An 18,511-nucleotide genomic window follows, 5' to 3' on the forward strand; every position below is an offset into this window, starting at 1 on the left:
GTGTCCTCTTTAAGGTGTATTTCATCTGGTGAAAATTTTTTTTATCTTTTGGAATGATCCTTTCATGATGTCATTGTCAGACGCTTTTAGTCGTCTCATATAAAGACTAGTAAATGGCACATTAAATACAGAATTCTCTATTGAGGTCTAAGAAGGTTTTGGAGAGGCACTATTTTCTTCAGGGATCTGTGAAAAGAAGAGGAAAAGGAGATGGAATGTTTATTTATTGAAAAGTTCAGTGCCAGCAGCATTATTTTTATATCCGTGTTCATCAAATCAGTAGTTTTATCTAGAAAGGAAAACAAATTAGTGAAACTACTAACAGAGGAAGCTGCCCCCTCCCCTTTATCCATTATCCCAGGGAAGAGAAAAAAAAAAAAGTTGCCATTCCCACTCCTTGTTTCAAATAACACTTGAGTATTTCATACAAAGTGGAAGAGCTGCCGCAGGATGAGGTCAGGAGTATGTCATAATGCTTTGAAATTAAACTATTCTCTAGGCAGGGAGGAGATTAAAATCCTAGCACCCAGCACACCTGGGTTGTGAACGTGTGTTTAGGACACTCGCCAAGGAAGTTAAAAACCTGGCTTGTAGACATGATGGATTATTGATACAGACTGGAGAGGCTGACGTATCCCCTGCTCTCTCTGGAGCCTCTTAGCAGCTTGGCAGGTGGGTGCTCTGGAGACGAGAGGATCCTGGCTGAGACCTCTGCCTCAGGGGTGAGCACCCTTGTCCCTGCCACCAGGACCCCTTTTTGAGTAACTGACTCTTCATATCTTTATTTTCAGGTGCTCCCATACTGTCTGTTTCTGTCTTTTTTTTTTTTTTTTTTCACAGAGTAAAATGAAACACACTGTGTGAATCACAATGCAATGGTGGTGCATCCATTTTTATTTTTGTTTCAGCAGGAAGAATGAAAGAATATGTGCTCTGAAGTGATCTGCAAATATCTGTCGTGTCTTTTTCAGTTCAACTATCAAATTAAAAAAAAAAAAAAGTAGGCAGTGTCATTCCTAATACTGTCACTTGATGCTTTCTCTCCACCTGCAAATATTTATCTTTGTTACTCTTATAATTAAAAATCATTGAAAAGATTTATTTTAAAAAAAAAAAAAGTTTATATTAGAGGTCAACTTTTACTTCTGAAAATTAGACTTATATGGCCTAAATCATACAACTCAGTGTGCCTAATCTAGATATATTTTTTCTCCTCAGCCTTTAAGTTTTGAGAGCAAGAAAAGCTACACCTTGAAAGTAGAGGGTGCCAACCCCCACCTGGAAATGAGGTTCCTGAACCTGGGTCCCTTCCGCGACACCACCACTGTCCATATCAGCGTGGAGGATGTGGATGAACCTCCAGTGTTTGAGCCCAGCTTCTACTTTGTGGAAGTGCCCGAGGATGTGGAGATTGGAACCACCATACAGATGATTTCTGCCAAGGACCCGGATGTGACCAACAACTCCATCAGGTCTGTCCTCTCCTTACGTGCTCCTCCAGGAGCACTCCCTGGTACTTTTGGTTGGTGGGGCAGTGATGGGGCTGAAACAAGAGAAACTCCCTTTCGTTTTAGCCCGTGGTGGTCATCAGTGGGTTTAGTCAAACCAGATCGCACACACTGAGAGGCTTTGCTATGACTGCCAAAGCAATGCAGGAGCTCACCCTTGCCTTTTCTGTGGTATGGAGAATGTTTGTATCTTCTCCTCTCTTTCTCCCTTCTGTTTCAAAGCCCACCTTTGTCAACAGCTCAAATACACAACTACTTTTGGAGTAGATTGAATGCATGCTAATAAATATTCATGAACCACTAAATTATATAGTGTCTGGTCAAAGCTGCAAAGCTGGGAATTCCCAGAAGGAGTTAAGAAAGGTAAAGCTGTATTTACAGCCATGGGAGCTTCATCGCGGCAACTCAGCAAGGAGCCAAAGGAGCAGATCTGTGTGATCACAGTGCTCTTTTCTGTAGTGGCTGCCAAGTCAGCCCAGTTTATCAGAGAAGACTGTTTATTTTTCCTAAGGCCAGCCCACATACTAATTTTCACAACCTGCAGAAGCTCTAGGTTACTGCAAGTTAACAATCGCAGCGGGTTGGCTCCTTCTCTTATCTAAAAAATGCTTTGGCTGTTGAGCTGATCTTTGCCAAAAAGCAAGGTAATACATAAAACGGTACTGAGTATTTTGCACACTCTGCGAAACAGTCCCTCTGACCAAGTACAGCAGTGGCAGGTGTCAATCAACTTCCGCCCTGCTTGAGTTTTCTGGTTTGCAGGTACCACCACGCTCCCCTGCTCACGAGTGTGAGAAGCTTGTTCCCAGCGTTAAACTGACATAATTACCAGGCAGGTTCAGTAATGATGATGAATCAGCCTCACAGAGGGAGCTGTTTTTCCGGCTGGCTGATATGAGAAAGCCAGTCATCATCCCCCTTTGCGCTGACATGGCTCAATCTAGGATGGTCTACGATGCAGGTGGAGTTTAGTCACCTGAAGGAGGAGAGAGTACAAAAGCACAAGGAAGGGAACAGTTCTGCCTCATCGTCCTAAGTGCTCGAAGAACAAGCCAATATAAAGTCATTTCCATCCTGTCTGCATTGTGCCCAAGGAAATGGCATAATTATTTTGCTTAGAAAAAGAAATCACACTGACAGTTTTTATCTGTAAAGCAGATGTTCCTGTGCTGAGCTGTGCCTTGCTTTGAGGCTCCTTCCTCTAAATCTTCCTGTCTTCCAGCTCCATCCAAGTACTACTCACCATTAAACACCATTAGCCACATGAGCTCCTAGTTTTTTGAGCATCTCACTCTGTAACTATACAAGTCAATGCAACACACGACTAGGTTGTGGAAGAATGTGGATCTGCCATATATAACAGTATTCCCATTGCTGCGATACTTCATTGGCTATAGCACACAGTTTTCACAAGGGTTGCATAAAATTTTTAACATGTGCTCTTGCAGATACTCGATTGACAGGAGCAGTGATCCAGGGCGGTTCTTTTATGTCGACATTACATCAGGAGCGCTGATGACTGCAAGACCTCTTGACCGGGAGGACGTTTCTTGGCACAACATCACTGTACTGGCCATGGAGCTGAGTAAGGAAAATGCAGACTGTACATAGATTAAAAAGATACAATAGACAAAGCAGGCTGAGAGACCTGAATTCAGCAATTCACATGTTCTTATGCATTGAGTGGAAAGCCATATTAACTGAATTACTCTTCTGACATCAACAAGCAAACGCTGCATTTTATTTATTTTTTATGCTCCTTTTCACAAGGTAGTGGGAGGAGTAGAGGCTGGCAATTAAATATAGAGTGCTACTTTTTCAACTCATTAGTATTCCACAGATTTATTTAAAACTCTTCCTGATGTGTTTCTGTAAGAGCCGTTTCTCTCCAGAAGGGCAAGGCAGCTAAAGCAGGCACTGCAAAGGCTGCAAAGCTACCAGAGCTGCCCGTCCTACCTGGAAAGATTGCCTGGTACTGGGACTGGTAGGCAGCAATGATCTTACACCACCAGGTCACTGGTTGAAATCTGGTCTGGTTCAACAGCAAGTAAATATCATCACCATCTGCTTGTTGCATAAATAATTTGGACCAGAGTGCTTTGGGATCTTCTAGTATGCTGAACTCGTTATACTTTTGAGTTTTATAATGAGCTGAAGCTCAGCTCAGGATTCATCCATGCCAGATCTTTATCAAAGCTATGACAACAAGGAGATGCTGATCATTACATAGTGTCAGTATGAAAAATTTAGTTGGATTTGAAATACTAACAGATGTGAGCTTCATAAAGAAGCTTGGGATATATAAGCAAATAAAATAAAAGGGTCACCCAATCTTCACCTGAAAGCTCTTTGGTCCACATAGCTTTTGCTCAGGATTTCAGTTAGTTTGCCTAGGAGCAGCAGCTTTTCTGAACCTTGCTGCCAATAGTTGAACCATTCCACATGTCTGAGAGAGCTTCCTGCACATCCCAGCTGTACCAGAGACATGGGGCAGTTCGAGAAGAAAAAAAAAAAGTTTTGAGAAACTTGCCCAAAACTAAATCAGCCAACTTGGAGTTAGCAGAAGGAATATTTCACAAGATTCGGGGTGACTCTGCAACAGATCTCTAGGTTGTTCCAGCACGTGGTACCTTTCTGTCCCCTTTTTAACTAGTGAGAGGGGTTGGTGAGATAATAGGATCTCACTCCATCTATTCTGATGGCAGTTTTATTTTCAGCCACCAACGGACATTAAAATTCCACATAGATCCACCTACACACACACACACACACAAGTCTGTAAGAGGTGCCCCTGCAGCAGCACTTGAGGGTGAGAGCAATATGAAGGTCTTTGCTTGACTCATCCTCCATCAATCCTGTCAGTTTTGCTCTGTACACGTGCAGCACAATATTTTAATTTAGTGTACAGTTTCAAAACTGTCATAGTTGAGCACTCCTGAATAAAGCTCCTAGTTTTAAAAGTTAGAACAATATTACTTAAAGTGCAAATGCAGACATTCATCTGCCATAGTGACAGGTGTGTTAGCAAGATATTAATGGGTATGTGGAAAGCTGAAGGATTAAATTATAAATTAGGGAGAAACAATATAGTTTAAGAGTATTATCTCAGTGATACAATGTGACACTTGTTATGGATACAGTACCTCAAATACTTAAGAAAATTCCAAAATTCTCTGATGTTTATACGAACGTATCATTTCTTGCTATAAAGGGAGGTATATTTGGAGATAAAAGCATGAAGTGGTATGGCTAAAAAGGTGGGAATACAAATTTTTAAGAATTTTCTGGATTTTTGCACTTATTCTGATCTCTTAATAATGAATTTTTTTTCTTTCTGTCTAAAATTTCATTTTATCATTCAATAAGGGGGGAAAAGATGTTTTATGGCAGAAAAGAACACAGTAAGACAAAAAAATTCTTTTGTGGCTGCTTAGTCTGGAAATTGTGAAGATATGTGAAATGATGTCTGGATTTACTGGTAAAGCAAGCTAATGAACCAGTGGGACAGAAATATCACAAATGATGTCATGCAGAATGTAAAATTTTCATTGCAATTTTAAGCATCAGTGAAAGCTTTTCTCTATGATTTCATGTGTTATTACATTTTAAACCCCCATGTACAAAGTATCAAAGACTTGACACTATTTTTGAGTTCAAGGAACATAAATTCTGAGCAAAAAGTTATCTAAACTGCAGAATTGCCACTTTCAACAAGCTCTAAATAACAAGCCTATCCTTAAAAGAGTCCCTTCCTAATTCATGTCACCAGTACTGAGGCTCAGCAAACAGTATCACCCAGTAAAACGGCAATAGAAAAAATACAAAGCATTGTCTAAAACTTTTGTTACTGAAATAGTCCCATTGAACTGAACCAGGTTAAAGTTTTTCACAGAATTCATTTGAAAAAGATGTGTTTAGATGGGAAACCAGGATAGACAGCAGCATTTGCAGCTTCATTCCGAGTCACACAACATCCAAGCAACTGCATTTCCCAATGCAAAAATGTCATTTAACACAGGTCAGTAGCAAAAGGGCTGCTTTACCTGTCGAGCAGAGTGAGGAGCAGCCCCTTTTCCCTTCTTGTACACTACCCTTCTTTACATTGTGCCTCTTCTTCCAGACAACCCTTCACAGGTGGGCAGCGTCTCCGTGACAGTGAAAGTCCTGGATGTGAACGACAATGCGCCGGAGTTTGCGAGGTTTTATGAAGCTTTTGTTTGTGAAAACGCCAAAGCAGGGCAGGTGAGAAATGTTGGTACCGCCAGGCGTTGTTGAAGGGGATGCTGTCCTACGTGGAAGCATCATGCTGGAAAGGATGAGCCTGAAAAGAGAGCTCAGCTAACCACATGTTTTATCTAAACTCTGTCGGCAGCTGTCGGTGCTGCTTTCCAAAAGCAAGCACATCACACCAGGATTGACATTGTACATAGCACCTTTTTTTTTCTCATGTAGTAGTGTCCAGATTCACTGTGCAATATACAGCACAGCTGAAGCAAAGCCTTCCCTTAGGCAGGTGCCAGCAGGCGATCACTTTGTGTGTCCTGTAGCAGAAACAAAGAGAGCAGAATTGTCATGAGAAGGGCCATGGAATCAGTCAGGCCTATGCGTGACAGACAAGGTTTACTTATAAATGACCCATTTATAAGAGCCTTAAGCACATCTGGACTTACATGAGCTGGACATAACATACTATATCAGCTTCAAAGGGGTGACAAACTGGATCTGTTCTGCTATAAACTGGAGATGGCAGAGAGTTGTAGACAACACACAACTTCCAGCTCCAAACACTGTAGACCAGCACATCCAAGCAAGCAGTGTTTGCCTTTTGCACCTGTCTATTTCAAAACCCATCAAAGCCCTTGAATGAGGTCTGCCTCTGCCACACATACATATGAGCTCTCCCTTGCTGGATCCGATGCAAACTCCACTGCTGATCACTTGTTGGGAGACGACCTCATGCTTCACCACCCAGGGTCCACAGTGGGGACTTGTATCTCCTAGCACACAGCTGACACAGCACAGTGCAAACACACAGAGACACCACTCATGGTTTGTGAAGGAAATATTATGCTAGCAATATCCCTGCGTGTTCGCTGAACCTTCTCTCATCTTGCTGTAAAGCAGAATGAAATAGCTATTCACTACTAAGACAACTGTCCTCACAACTATTACATACAGGTTAATTTCATCCCACTAATTTATGGAGGTCCTTAATAATATAGGGAATATAAATCATCGCCTAGTCTGCTTCCTGGTTTTGAAGGGTGAGTGGCCTAAATAATAAGCTTTTCAAACAATGCAAGCTAATTTGGTCTGCTTCTATCAGAAGAGAAAGCCAAATTTTGTTGCTACATTTTGAAAAGTTTTGAAATCCATTTTAATGTGTTGAATATGACTTTATTGGTCTGTCATTTTCCTTTGAATTCAAAAACAACTTTCGAATGCAAAAACCCAGGTGAAGATTTATTCTTTGTCTAAAAAGATGTCAGAATGTTTGCTCAGATAGGTCTATAGCTCACTGTGCTTCCAGCTGTTAGACCTACTTTACTAAGCCTCTACAGGTGAGGTGACAAATCTTCGGGATTTAACATTGTCTTAGTTGCTTTCCATGGTGTTATTTATTGCATATGCAGAGTGTTTGCATGGTTGCATTTTCTTTCTTTCCCACTGACATCTTGGGAAGAGTTTAACTGATTTAAAATTAAAAGAGTGATAAAATAATCAACCTGAAAACCTCCTCTACCTGCAAAGCTAAGCTGAAAATAAGTATGGGCTTTCTTACAAGCTTTCAAATGCACAATGCCATCTTCTGAACACCCTGGGCCCTCAAAAGAAAAAAAGCAACATGCAATAGAAGATAGAGATGCAGCAGGGGGGGAAGTGCCTGTTATTTCAACCAAACTGACTATCACCTCTTTTGTTTAAAAGTGATAGCAAAATAAATTGAGCCTGCAAAGTTTTGAGTCTCTTGTTTATTCATCTGTTGTACCTCAGGAAGACAGTTTTACTCCAGTGCTCCAGCTGCTTATATTTGTATACATATATATACACATTATCCGTTTGTTTATTTATTTATATTGTATATATTTTTGCTTCTTACCTGTTTCTGCTTTGTTCTTGTATTCTGTAGCTGATCCAGACAGTGAGTGCGATTGACAGGGATGACCCGCAGGAGGGTCAGCACTTCTACTACAGCCTGGCTCCAGAGGCAGCCAACAACCCCAACTTTACTCTAAGGGACAATCAAGGTAATCAGAGTGGACACAGACAGTTAGCTACTCTAATTTCTAATGCCAGAGTTGGACTTGAGAGGCTGTGGCTTATAGTGTGTGATAAGACTGCCATTTCAAATAATACCAAGTGACACCTGCTCCTTAAAGGCAGTGATAAAATGACATATTTCTTAATACATTTGAAGGTTATATGATATTTTATTCTCTATAAATATTCTCTAGCAAGAGGCCATTTTTTCTTCTTCGAGGAAATGTGCCAGTATTCTGTGCAAATTCAGGTTTTGTGGTCAGGCTGCAGGCATCTCGGATTACCAGAGTGGAAATTGCATTCATTCAAAAGGAGATGCTTAAAGGTAGGATAGCAACTGGAACTAGGAGACAAATCTGAAGGGAATTACTTTGCTCTTTTTTTGAACTCATGTTTTCTCCCAGGCACAGAAAGGAAAGGTTCTTGTACTGTTCCAGTCTTCTCCCCCAAGTACTTTTTTTCTTCCTCTTTGCACATCCTGATTTCTCTAGAAAAGGGAGGGAGGCAGGGGAGAGATGCAAAACCTTCAGGGGGTAACTTGGCGTACAGCTACAAGTCTGTGTAAGATGGGCTAAGTAGAAACTGAAATATAGTGAGAAGACTCATGGCAAAACACTGGTAACTGAGTGTCCTAACCAGTGAAATTTGCTTCTTTTGGGGAAGCTTTGCTAGTTTTGGAGCCTGTAGAAAAGCCCCACTGTGGGAGGCTTTGCATGTCTACCACTGGTGGAGGATCTCCTTGGGCAGACAATGGTGCCAAGATCAGGCCCACACCAGCCTTCATCGGAAAATATGGATAACCTTGAGAGACCTGCTGCAGACCTTTGAAAATCAATACGAAGGGGCTGGATTTCAGTGGTTTAGTGGGTAAAGTGCCACCAATCACAAGCAATCCAGAATAAATGGGGAGAAAGGGACCTGCAGCGCCTGCAGCCAGTCTCCAAGTAGAGTGTCTACCCGCACTCCCACACATGCCTACTTGTCACACTTATTTCCGTAAGTCTGCATCTCTGCCTCTGAAGACATATTAAAAAGCAACATAGAGGCTAATAAAGCCTTTGCTAACCAAACATGTCTAAAAAGATGCTACTTACAGAGTCTGAAGCCCTCCTCCACAGCATGCTATTGCTTTTTCATCCCAAAAGCCTTTTTTCTATGGTGTCCCTGAAGCTTCCCCACACAATTTCTTGCATTTTGATCCCGCTCTATCTCATTGCCTCCCTATTTTTTCTTTTTTAATACGTATTGCAAAGATAAGTGAACAAATGAAACACAACTATTGCTAAAACATTTGGCAAACTAGGCTCACTTTATCCTCAAGGCATTGTTCCAAAAAAAGAAACTCACAAAATTCCCAGCATGAGATTCACTTTTTCTGTCTAAGGCCATACTTGCGATAATTTATAGTGACAGCAGTGACTGAATGGCTGTACCTCCCGCTCTCTGTAAAACACCAGTTTTTCCAGAGATATATATATATCTGAAGAAGCTTAGGGTACTATTGGTTACAAATTTGAAATAAAAATGTTAAGTATCAAATCACTGACTATTTAAAATATACACATTAAGGATTAACTTACTGCCTCAGTAATTTGGAGTGCAGTAATCACTTCAGTAACAATAATTTATATTTTCACCTAGGGACCACTAAAGACTATATAAATTGTATGACTCAGTCACAGAGAGGGTAACTATCCTGTATGTCCAAGGGTAGCAAGACAAGAAACAGAACCCACCTTGCAAGGAGACAGCAACGCTTCCCAGGCTGCGGGAAGGCACTATTAAGATTAGCAATGGTGCTGGTTCCTTGGTCATCCAGTATTACAGTGAAAGAAACTGCAAGGCATGCAGCCTTCACGGCAACAAATAAAACCTTGATTTGTAGTGAGCAACAAATAGATCACAGTTTGCATTCTGATGAGCTGTTTTACATATTTCTTCGGCCTTTGTAATTTTAGTCTCTGAGAATGTCTTCAGTCTATTCATTCTCCACATATCTCTGGCAGACAGAGAAATCCTATTGTTCTCCACTTTACAGGCGGGCATCCAGGGCAAGGAGAAATTAAGCTACTTACACGTCTGGTTCCCTTCGAGTTCAGTAAAATCCATGGGAGATAGGCGTGTAAGTATCTGCAAAAATTTGGGCATAAAGGACTTCCCCAGGCCGCATAAGATATATGTGATCAAACAGGGAATTGAGCTGGGGTCTCCTATCTCTTCAGTTACTAATGTAGGGTGTTGGCAGCTGTCGTCCCCTGCTTCTAATTCCAGGTGAAATTATGCTGGGAAAAATTTGGCAAACAAGGTTTGCTGTAAGAATGGGACAAACAACAAAATAACCTTATGGCATTTCCAGATAAAACTCTGAGCTGATGTTTTGTTGACCCTGAACTGCTGCCCTCCCTCTGTGGGTACTGGGGACTCATGAGGAGAGTGTCCATTTTAATGGGTGCAGGCATCAGCATCACACTACCACCAGGCCTGTCATTGGAAGCCTCTGGCAATCCTCCTCATTGTGTTTTAATTTGTCCTAGGACAATTTTTAGCTATTTTTTCCTTCTCTAAAACTGTGATCTACCTTGTTTTGTCAGAGTGCAAAAGCAGTTAGCTGAATATCCCCAGGAAAAAAATGTGACCTCTTCCTCAGGCCAGTGGTGTCTGTAATTCCTGCTTCTTTGTGCTCTTTCTCCCACTCCTGGTGAAATATTTCTTTATGTTATTTCTAACTATTCATAATTATTACAAGCAGTTTTTTAAAACTAAGAGAAGTTCTGGGCTAATCATCCCCTGTTCTTGTATAGATGCATGCAGAAAGAAACCAACCCTTTCCTGTGATAACGGCAATGGTTAGATCAGATCTCAGAGTTTGGCCCTACACAGTGGTTAATTCCCCTGGCCCTCCAGGGAGACACACCAGTGGCAGTGGGGCAGACAACTGCAGGAAGGAAATGCTCCATGGTTTGCTCTCACAACCACATGAATACACCAGCCTGCATCCCAGGGGAAGTACAGCTGGAACCTCCTGCTGCTGATCACACAGGCGGGGGTCCCGCCATGCTGCACTTTTCAGTATCTCTGCTCAGTACCGCAGCTAAGTGCTACCATCCAGCCCACTGTGAGCCAAAGATGCTGCACTGGAATCTGTGATGCAAAAATATTGTGCATTCTTATCATGCTTGGTTTTTTTTTTTCAACATAATGGGGCTTTCATGTCCTCACAAGCCCTCTTCTCTTGATGGCTGTGGTTTAGCAGATATCAAATTTGGAAAATAATTTTGTATTCCACTTTCTGCTATGCTGCATCACGTTCCAGCATGTCCTTTGCACTGCAGTAGCACATCAAATCACATTGGCTTTTGATGAGTCACACAACAAGCTTTGGCACCAACATTTTGCAGTTGCAGAGTAACAGGTAGAGTGATTCTTTAGGGATGATTTGGATGTCTGCCTAGTACAAACCAAAACAAATTAAAAGGGATGAAATGCAATGCCAATAGTCACTTATCACAAAAAACATTTCAGACCTGGGTGATATGGTCAGCACATCACAGCAAAAATATGTATATGTACAAACATATCTTTCAGTATTTGCTTATAGAAACTTGGGTTTGGCTTGAAAAAAAAAAACATGTTTAAAAACACTTGAGATCTGTCACTAACTCATTTGGCACAGCTTCAGTCAGGTTCACTGCCTGTGATTTCTTTTACTGGCAAAGTATGACCAGCTCAGAATAATGAAGTCTTTCTCCCTCACGAAGAGCAATTTTACATAAAATGAAGGTTTTCTGTCACCTGGATAGAATTTGTGACTTCTATTGTAAGTCAGTTGAAAGAGACTGGGTGTTTCATCCATAAAAGAGAAACGCAACCAAATTACTACACTGTTAAGATGACTCAGATGTTTTCATTGACACAGCATAAATTCAGGCACTTTGCCATTTTCTGCTCTTTAGGGTGCACTCTTTTTCTCAGGCCCAGTGATGAAAAGTTGTGATATTAATAGCTGGGGAGCACATATTTGAGGGTACATAAACAGCCTGAGGGAGAGAAAGCACTTGGGGTGCCCCAGGAGAGGAGGTTTGCAGGAGGCGAGGGCTCCTGTCCGCAATGCACCCCTCACCCAGGAGCCACAGGAGAGGCAGGGTGCTGCTCTCTGCTGGGTTTTGAGACACACCCTGGAAAATTAACAGTCTGTCCACACGTGCTGCACATACTCAGAGCTCCATGGCATATCAGAGGGCGGTGACATCAGTGAACGCTGACATGTACTCAGTTTTAAGCAACTTCTGGGATTTCGTCTTGTACCAGGTGTTTTATCCTCAAAACTTTAGTTCTTGGGCTCACATGTTTTAAATCACTACGATGTCACCCAATATTCACGTACAGGCATGCACACACACTTCAGAATTTTACACTTTCAGAATATAAGCTTGAAATGTCATTGACGTGCAAGAAATAAAAGACCCTGAGGTACCTTTAAAAAGCATGTCGCGAATTCAAACTAATCTCATGAACAGCAGAGCCGACATCTCAACACTTAAGTGCACCAGTACTGTCTGATGCCATAAGATTTGCAGCACAAAATATGGAACTTGGAGCATAATTTAAGTCTAGCAGGTAGCGGGCAAGTCTAGCTTGAGTTTGGATATATTCCATATCTGGCTGTATATAATAGTCTGTATTTCACTCCTAAAAGCCATCATATCATTTCTGATGTTCAGACTACAGCAGATAATACAGCTGATTTACCTGCATGCAGCCTGAGTCTCTGCACTGAAGAAAATCACCCAAGATTTAAATTTTAGCAGTGAATTGACAAGGAAATAATAAAGAAATGGAACAATCCCTTGTTGGTAATTTGGGTCTTTTCACAGTCTGCTTGCGATCAGAAGGTTTCTTGCCATTTCCAGGCAGCAGCTCCACTGTGCCAATGCACCTGGGAACAGTCGATTTGCATCCTGCATTTCCAAGCATAACAAATGTACATTAGTAACAACCTAGAGATGAAGATGACAAGGCTGCGACCTCTTTTGAGCCAAGGGAACAGGAAACAAAACTAAGTAGTAAAAGAAACTACATGAAGCTCATCTCCCAAAAATCCCACAGCATCACTACACAGGGTCAGGGCTTGTAGGTCTGCCAAAGAGAAAAAGTATATGTGTTCCCCATTTATCATTGCTGGCCCAAGATTTGCAGAAATGTTTGTAAGAAGGACTAATTTTCCTGTGGGTTTCTTTAGACTCCCTGCTGGCCCAGTTCACATTGGAGACATTCAGTCTTACACTTTCGAAAAGTCTCTGAAGTCAAAAAGCTCGAAACTCAGCACTGACAAAATCATCACTGATGTCCAAAGATTTTGCCTTGGAATTCCTCAGATGACAATTGAGAATAACAAATTCCTGAATCGAATTTCTTTTTGATTAGTAAGCTTGGTGCGCAGTCTGAAGAATTTGAGGGACTGGGTAGAGAGGAATTCAAATGACACTGGGAAATTCCGACATTAAAAAAAAAAATGCTACATATGAAGGAAAAATCTCCAAAGGTAGGAATTTCCCTTGAAATGACCAACAGCAACTGGCTGTTAGGTCATTCTTACTGTTTTTTTCAGTGGCATAATTTTGATTCATTTTGATTTAAGTTCTTATAAAAAACAGCCAGTCATACTAAATGAAGCAGAATGGTCAAATCAAAGCATAATAATTCTGACAGTGATGACATGAAGCTTTCTGATTTATTTTAATGGCAGAAGTGCCAATGAAATTGCATGTATTTTCCTGAAGAATGTTCAGTTGCAAATTTTCAACTCACTGCTGTTTTAGGATATAAAGCTGATTTTTTTCCTTAGTCTTCTTGTTGCCTCAAGCAGATGACCATGGCATGTATCAAAAAACATAAAGGGTATCTTAACACATCCACAGGAGTTATATATCTCCAAAATGGTGGCAATGTTTAAGAGTGAGGTCTGGAAAAGCTGCTGAGCATGAGCAAACAGGGACAACAGGTTGCCTTCAACTGTTTGTTTCTGTCTTGCCTTCTGAAAGCTGTTTTAGCTCAATCTGAAGGCTGTGAGTTTGCTTGGGGTACTTTATGTCAGAAGGGGTAAAGGCAACTCCTGAGGTGTGTCTGCCTTGCAGGCTTGGAGCTAATGTCTGAGAAGATTCTGGAAGGCGAGAGGCAGAGGTAAAATGCTGATTAGTGACAAACTGACTTAAAAAGGAAAAAAAAAAATCCAATGAAAAAAAGACAGAAGACAAATGGATGTGGGTCTAGGGCTGATTTTTTTAACCTTCTTTCTCTGCTGGACATATTTGCTTTGCATATAAGCTCTTCTCTCTATTTATTTTCTACCCTTAGACAATACAGCATGGATTTTGACCAGGCGCTCTGGCTTCAGACAACACGAGCAGAACACCTTTTACCTCCCCATCCTGATCAGCGACAACGGCCGCCCCGTGCTGAGCAGCACAGGCACACTGACTGTGCACGTGTGCAGCTGCGATGACGACGGCTTGGTGATGTCCTGCAATGCGGAGGCCTACGTCCTCCCTGTCAGCCTGAGCAGAGGGGCACTCATTGCCATCCTTGCCTGCATCTTCGTCCTGCTAGGTACACCCTTGCCTTCTTCTTGGGAGGGTGAAGGACACAACCACACACACACACACATCAATGTATATATTCTATGCAGATATACACATACTTAAACGGTCAAATCAGGGACCAGGTGGTGTAGTCAGTTGCGTATGGCTTCAGACTCTGGGGTGTAGGAATGGGGCAAACCTACAGCCTGCACATATTTCTGCCAGATGCCCAACGTGCCAGGGTGTCTGCTATGGCCCTGCTTTCCTGGAAGGGGTATGCCAGGTGGAACTATTGAGAGCTGTGGCTGGGGACAGTTTTCTTTCTCAACCTGAGCAGTTTCTGATCATATGCTCCCACAGGAAATGGGAGTGGTAAGCCCAATTCCACCTCTTGTCTTCTGGCAGGGCATATCCCCACCGCCATTTTTCTCCTTGAGGAACTACATTTAAATGATGCTTGTGCTGCTATAAAGGGGCTGAGCACCTTTAATTAGTTCTGTCTCTACAAATAAACTTCATCTTTTCCTTGCCCAGACCTTCTATATCCTCTGTTGGTTATTGGTATCAAAAGAGCTTCAGTTACCTCATTCATTGTCTCAACTCATGAGATATTATTTCAAAACACACATTCCCCGAAATTTCAGAGGACCCAGTTTGAGAAGCCATGGAGTAAGAGACAGGAAAAAAAATTTAAAAGAGCTTCAATTCTGGCTCTTCAAAGGAGCCTAGATACCTCAGTTTAGAATTTCAGCATTCAAAACCTCTGCTGAGTTCTAGCCCCGGAAATACAGTCACTAGGTGATAGCAGATTTTCAATAGAAAAGGGCTCTGGTGCCTGTGTGACCACTTCTCACCCTGCATCCTCTTAGCACAGAGTAACTGATGATAGGTCTACCCAGACCATGGCAGTGCCTTGCAGACAAACAGAAAAATGCTTTGGAGCAAACTAAAGGGTCAGCTCTGCATTTTGCTGTGTAGGCACACACGTCACCATGGTGCCTTGGCACCATCCATCTATGTCACATGCAATGCCCAACCCAAGCGGCATCCCCAAAGGAGGCTGCAAAATGCAGCTACACAGCAGGGAAAAAAAAATGTCTCTATGGAGCTGTGTGCCACTTTTACTGACACTCAATCTGGCTAGCTTAGAAGTAGCTCAAGTGTAGCTACAGTGCATTGCAAGCACCGCTGGATATACTTATTCAAAGTGTCACCAAGAGCTAAGAATTGAGGTGAGAAAAGGGACAGATTAACAGGATCTCAAGCTACTAATTTTGACTGAGGTGGTGCGGGATTTCTATACCCCTCCGCCTCTAAACACCACAGCTCTTTAAATCCAAGGGGCTAGCTGTGCTCACCGAGGCAAAAATAGGGCAGCAGAGAGTCTGAAGGCCTTGTGAGATCTGTCTCCTCACTGACCATGTCTTGGTTGTCTTCTGCAGTGCTGGTGCTCCTCATCCTCTCCATGCGGCGTCAACGGAAGCAGCCGTACATCATTGACGAGGAGGAGAACATCCACGAGAACATCGTCCGATACGACGATGAGGGCGGCGGGGAAGAGGACACGGAGGCCTTCGATATCGCCGCCATGTGGAACCCACGGGAGGCCCAGCTGGTGGTGAAAAACCGGCAGGACATGCTGCCTGAAATAGAGAGCCTCTCCCGATACGTGCCTCAGGCATGCGTCATGGACAACAATGTCCACAGCTACGTGCTCGCCAAGCTGTATGAAGCTGACATGGACCTGTGGGCACCTCCCTTCGACTCCCTCCAGACATACATGTTTGAAGGGAATGGCTCAGTGGCAGAGTCGCTCAGCTCCCTACAGTCGGTGACAACAGACTCAGACCAGAGCTACGACTACCTGACGGACTGGGGGCCGCGTTTCAAAAAGCTGGCGGAGATGTACGGTGCCACGGACAGCAGCGGGGCTCTGTGGTAACGGAGGAGGAAAAGCAGAGGGGTTTCCACATGAAATGGTGTCCGGTTAGGTCCATTCTCATCAAATGCTTCCATGGACATGGGTGAGACCTCTTAAAAAAATAGCAATACGGTGCTTGGATGAGGATGGGAAGAAGAGTACGAATGAAGGTCTCTCTGGATCAGCTTTACTTGGTTAAATTAAGTCACATCTTTGAAACAGTGAGAAGTAGAAGGAAGAAAGTTTTTTTCCCTGTTTTTTACAGCAAAATTGGAAAGTTACACACCTGTAATATAAAGACATTGCTCTCTTCCTCTCTCTCCATGTCTCTCTCCCTTTTACACGGCAGCTTACTGAGCTCTATACACCTGGTTTCAAAGACCTATAAACTCCAACTGTAATCTCCGACTCACTGAGAAATTGACAGCACAGAAAAGTTCTTCCCCAACAGTTATTTTTCCTCCATTGAAAAGGAAAATATATTGCTTGCTAACAAGGGAAAAAAAAAATCCCACAAAGCAGAAAATTGAAACCAGAGTCTCAGAGGGCTCTTTGTAAACTAAACCTCCTCTCTCTGTTGCTAACAGAGTCCTTTTTTAATCCTTTAGAAACAAGGTCAAGGGTTTTTTTCCACCTGGCTGAGAGGACTGGGGAAGAGACTTTGAATTTCTGCTCTAGTTTAATGGCTGATCTATGAGTCATTGGCATTAACACTAATCCATCTCCTATCAAGTTTGTGTAAATTTATTCTGGGCTCTTTAAAACCATGACTCCACTAAATTGCTCAGAACAAAACCAGAAAATCTGCCTCTTTTGCACTGTAGATGTCTCTTCCATGTGCCAAATGTGAAGATTAGATTCTACCAATGAAAGCCAAATAAATTTTAAAAAAATGAAAAAGCTATATTTGGTAACTACATGGGTTAGATGGGCTTTCCTAATCTGTGTGAGGTCAATCCAAGGGATGTTTACATACTGTAGATAACCTACTTGAACAAATGCAGTATTATAGACCAATAAATGGATGTAAGAAAATTACATGTATAAGTTTTGTATATTTGTTAATTTTGGTAATAAATATGATGTACTGCATACAGTACAGTACCTTAGCACCTCTTTTAATAAAAGTTAAACAGAAGGAAAAGTCTGATGACAATTTATTGACTACTTTGCACACAGCAGTTAGTGCTTATCTGTGGCTTTACATGCCTTGAGCACAAGAAAAAATGGTTCATCAGCATTGTGTCAAGGAGATGAACCTTCAGTTTGCAGTTTCAAGGAGACTGTCCACTTCTTTTATCATTTTTCACTTGGACATTGTCTTTAGCAGTGATTCAGACCAAGTGCAGCCCACCAGACTAGCTACTTCTGTCTTCCAAGCATACTAAGGTCAAAAGAAAGCACTGGTTGATTTTTTTGAAACATTACAGTTGGGGCACTGAGAAGGATGAAAATGAGTTACAGAACCCTGACAGAATCTCATGCCTTCAGACACATGACAGACGGTAAAATGCAATATCCATTTATGGTCATTCTTACTCTGCAATCCAAGTTTTGAGCCTGGATCTTATCTTGTTATTGTGTGTAAGTGGGAAGGGCCAGAGAAATTACACTAACACAAATTTCATGGAAGATGGCGAAAGGGTTCTGAAACTGGAACAGTCTGAAATGGCATTTGTAGGTTTCTTTCTGGTTGAGGACTCACTCCGTCTCAAATTGCTCGGAAGGCGGATGCGCAGACATAACCACCCAGTTACCACACTTTTACCATGTGCATATTGTGCTCAGTTTCTTTTGCAAATGTGCACAAAACACTGCTGTCTGCTTTGCTTAATCTTAGGCTGTACCAGTTTTAGACAGGAGCCTCGTTTCCACAGAGCCATACGAAGTCATGCACCCCTGGAGAAGCCAGGCAGCTAGCAAGGAAAAAAGAAGTTTTAGCGACTTCTCAAATATTTGCCCATCTGACATGATGAAAAGATGTGCCTTCACAAACATAATATGCCACAGGTTGTTCTTACCACCTGAACCTGACTTACACCATTGCAGACAGGGCACTGAAAAATACGAGATAGCGATTCTTTTACTCATCATGTAGACTTACCCTCACATATCATATTGATTTTATAACACTAGACAACTGCAACCACCATGATCAAGGAAGTGTTGTACAAGACGCAAAACTGCTGTTGAGACACTCTTGAGAGCTGCTTCACCTCCTGGCACAACAGGAATCACAGAAC

At 42.1% G+C, this 18,511-nt stretch overlaps 1 protein-coding gene across 2 annotated transcripts in view; it reads left to right on the top strand.

Moving 5' to 3' along the window:
• The window catches only part of CDH20 (cadherin 20), a 119,279-nt gene extending 101,867 nt beyond the window's left edge, over positions 1-17,412 (top strand). For both annotated transcript variants that reach the window (XM_065831678.2, XM_071804511.1), the window contains exons 7-12: positions 1,219-1,472; positions 2,957-3,093; positions 5,629-5,750; positions 7,639-7,756; positions 14,124-14,375; positions 15,790-17,412. In XM_065831678.2, coding sequence (XP_065687750.1) covers positions 1,219-1,472; positions 2,957-3,093; positions 5,629-5,750; positions 7,639-7,756; positions 14,124-14,375; positions 15,790-16,289 — 1,383 coding nt within the window. In that variant the 3' untranslated portion in view covers positions 16,290-17,412. The remainder of the gene's footprint in view (positions 1-1,218; positions 1,473-2,956; positions 3,094-5,628; positions 5,751-7,638; positions 7,757-14,123; positions 14,376-15,789) is intronic.
• Positions 17,413-18,511: the final 1,099 nt, after the last annotated feature.

This window comes from Patagioenas fasciata, chromosome 2, assembly GCF_037038585.1.
Source record: "Patagioenas fasciata isolate bPatFas1 chromosome 2, bPatFas1.hap1, whole genome shotgun sequence".
In the NCBI taxonomy this organism is placed as follows: Eukaryota; Metazoa; Chordata; class Aves; order Columbiformes; family Columbidae; genus Patagioenas; species Patagioenas fasciata.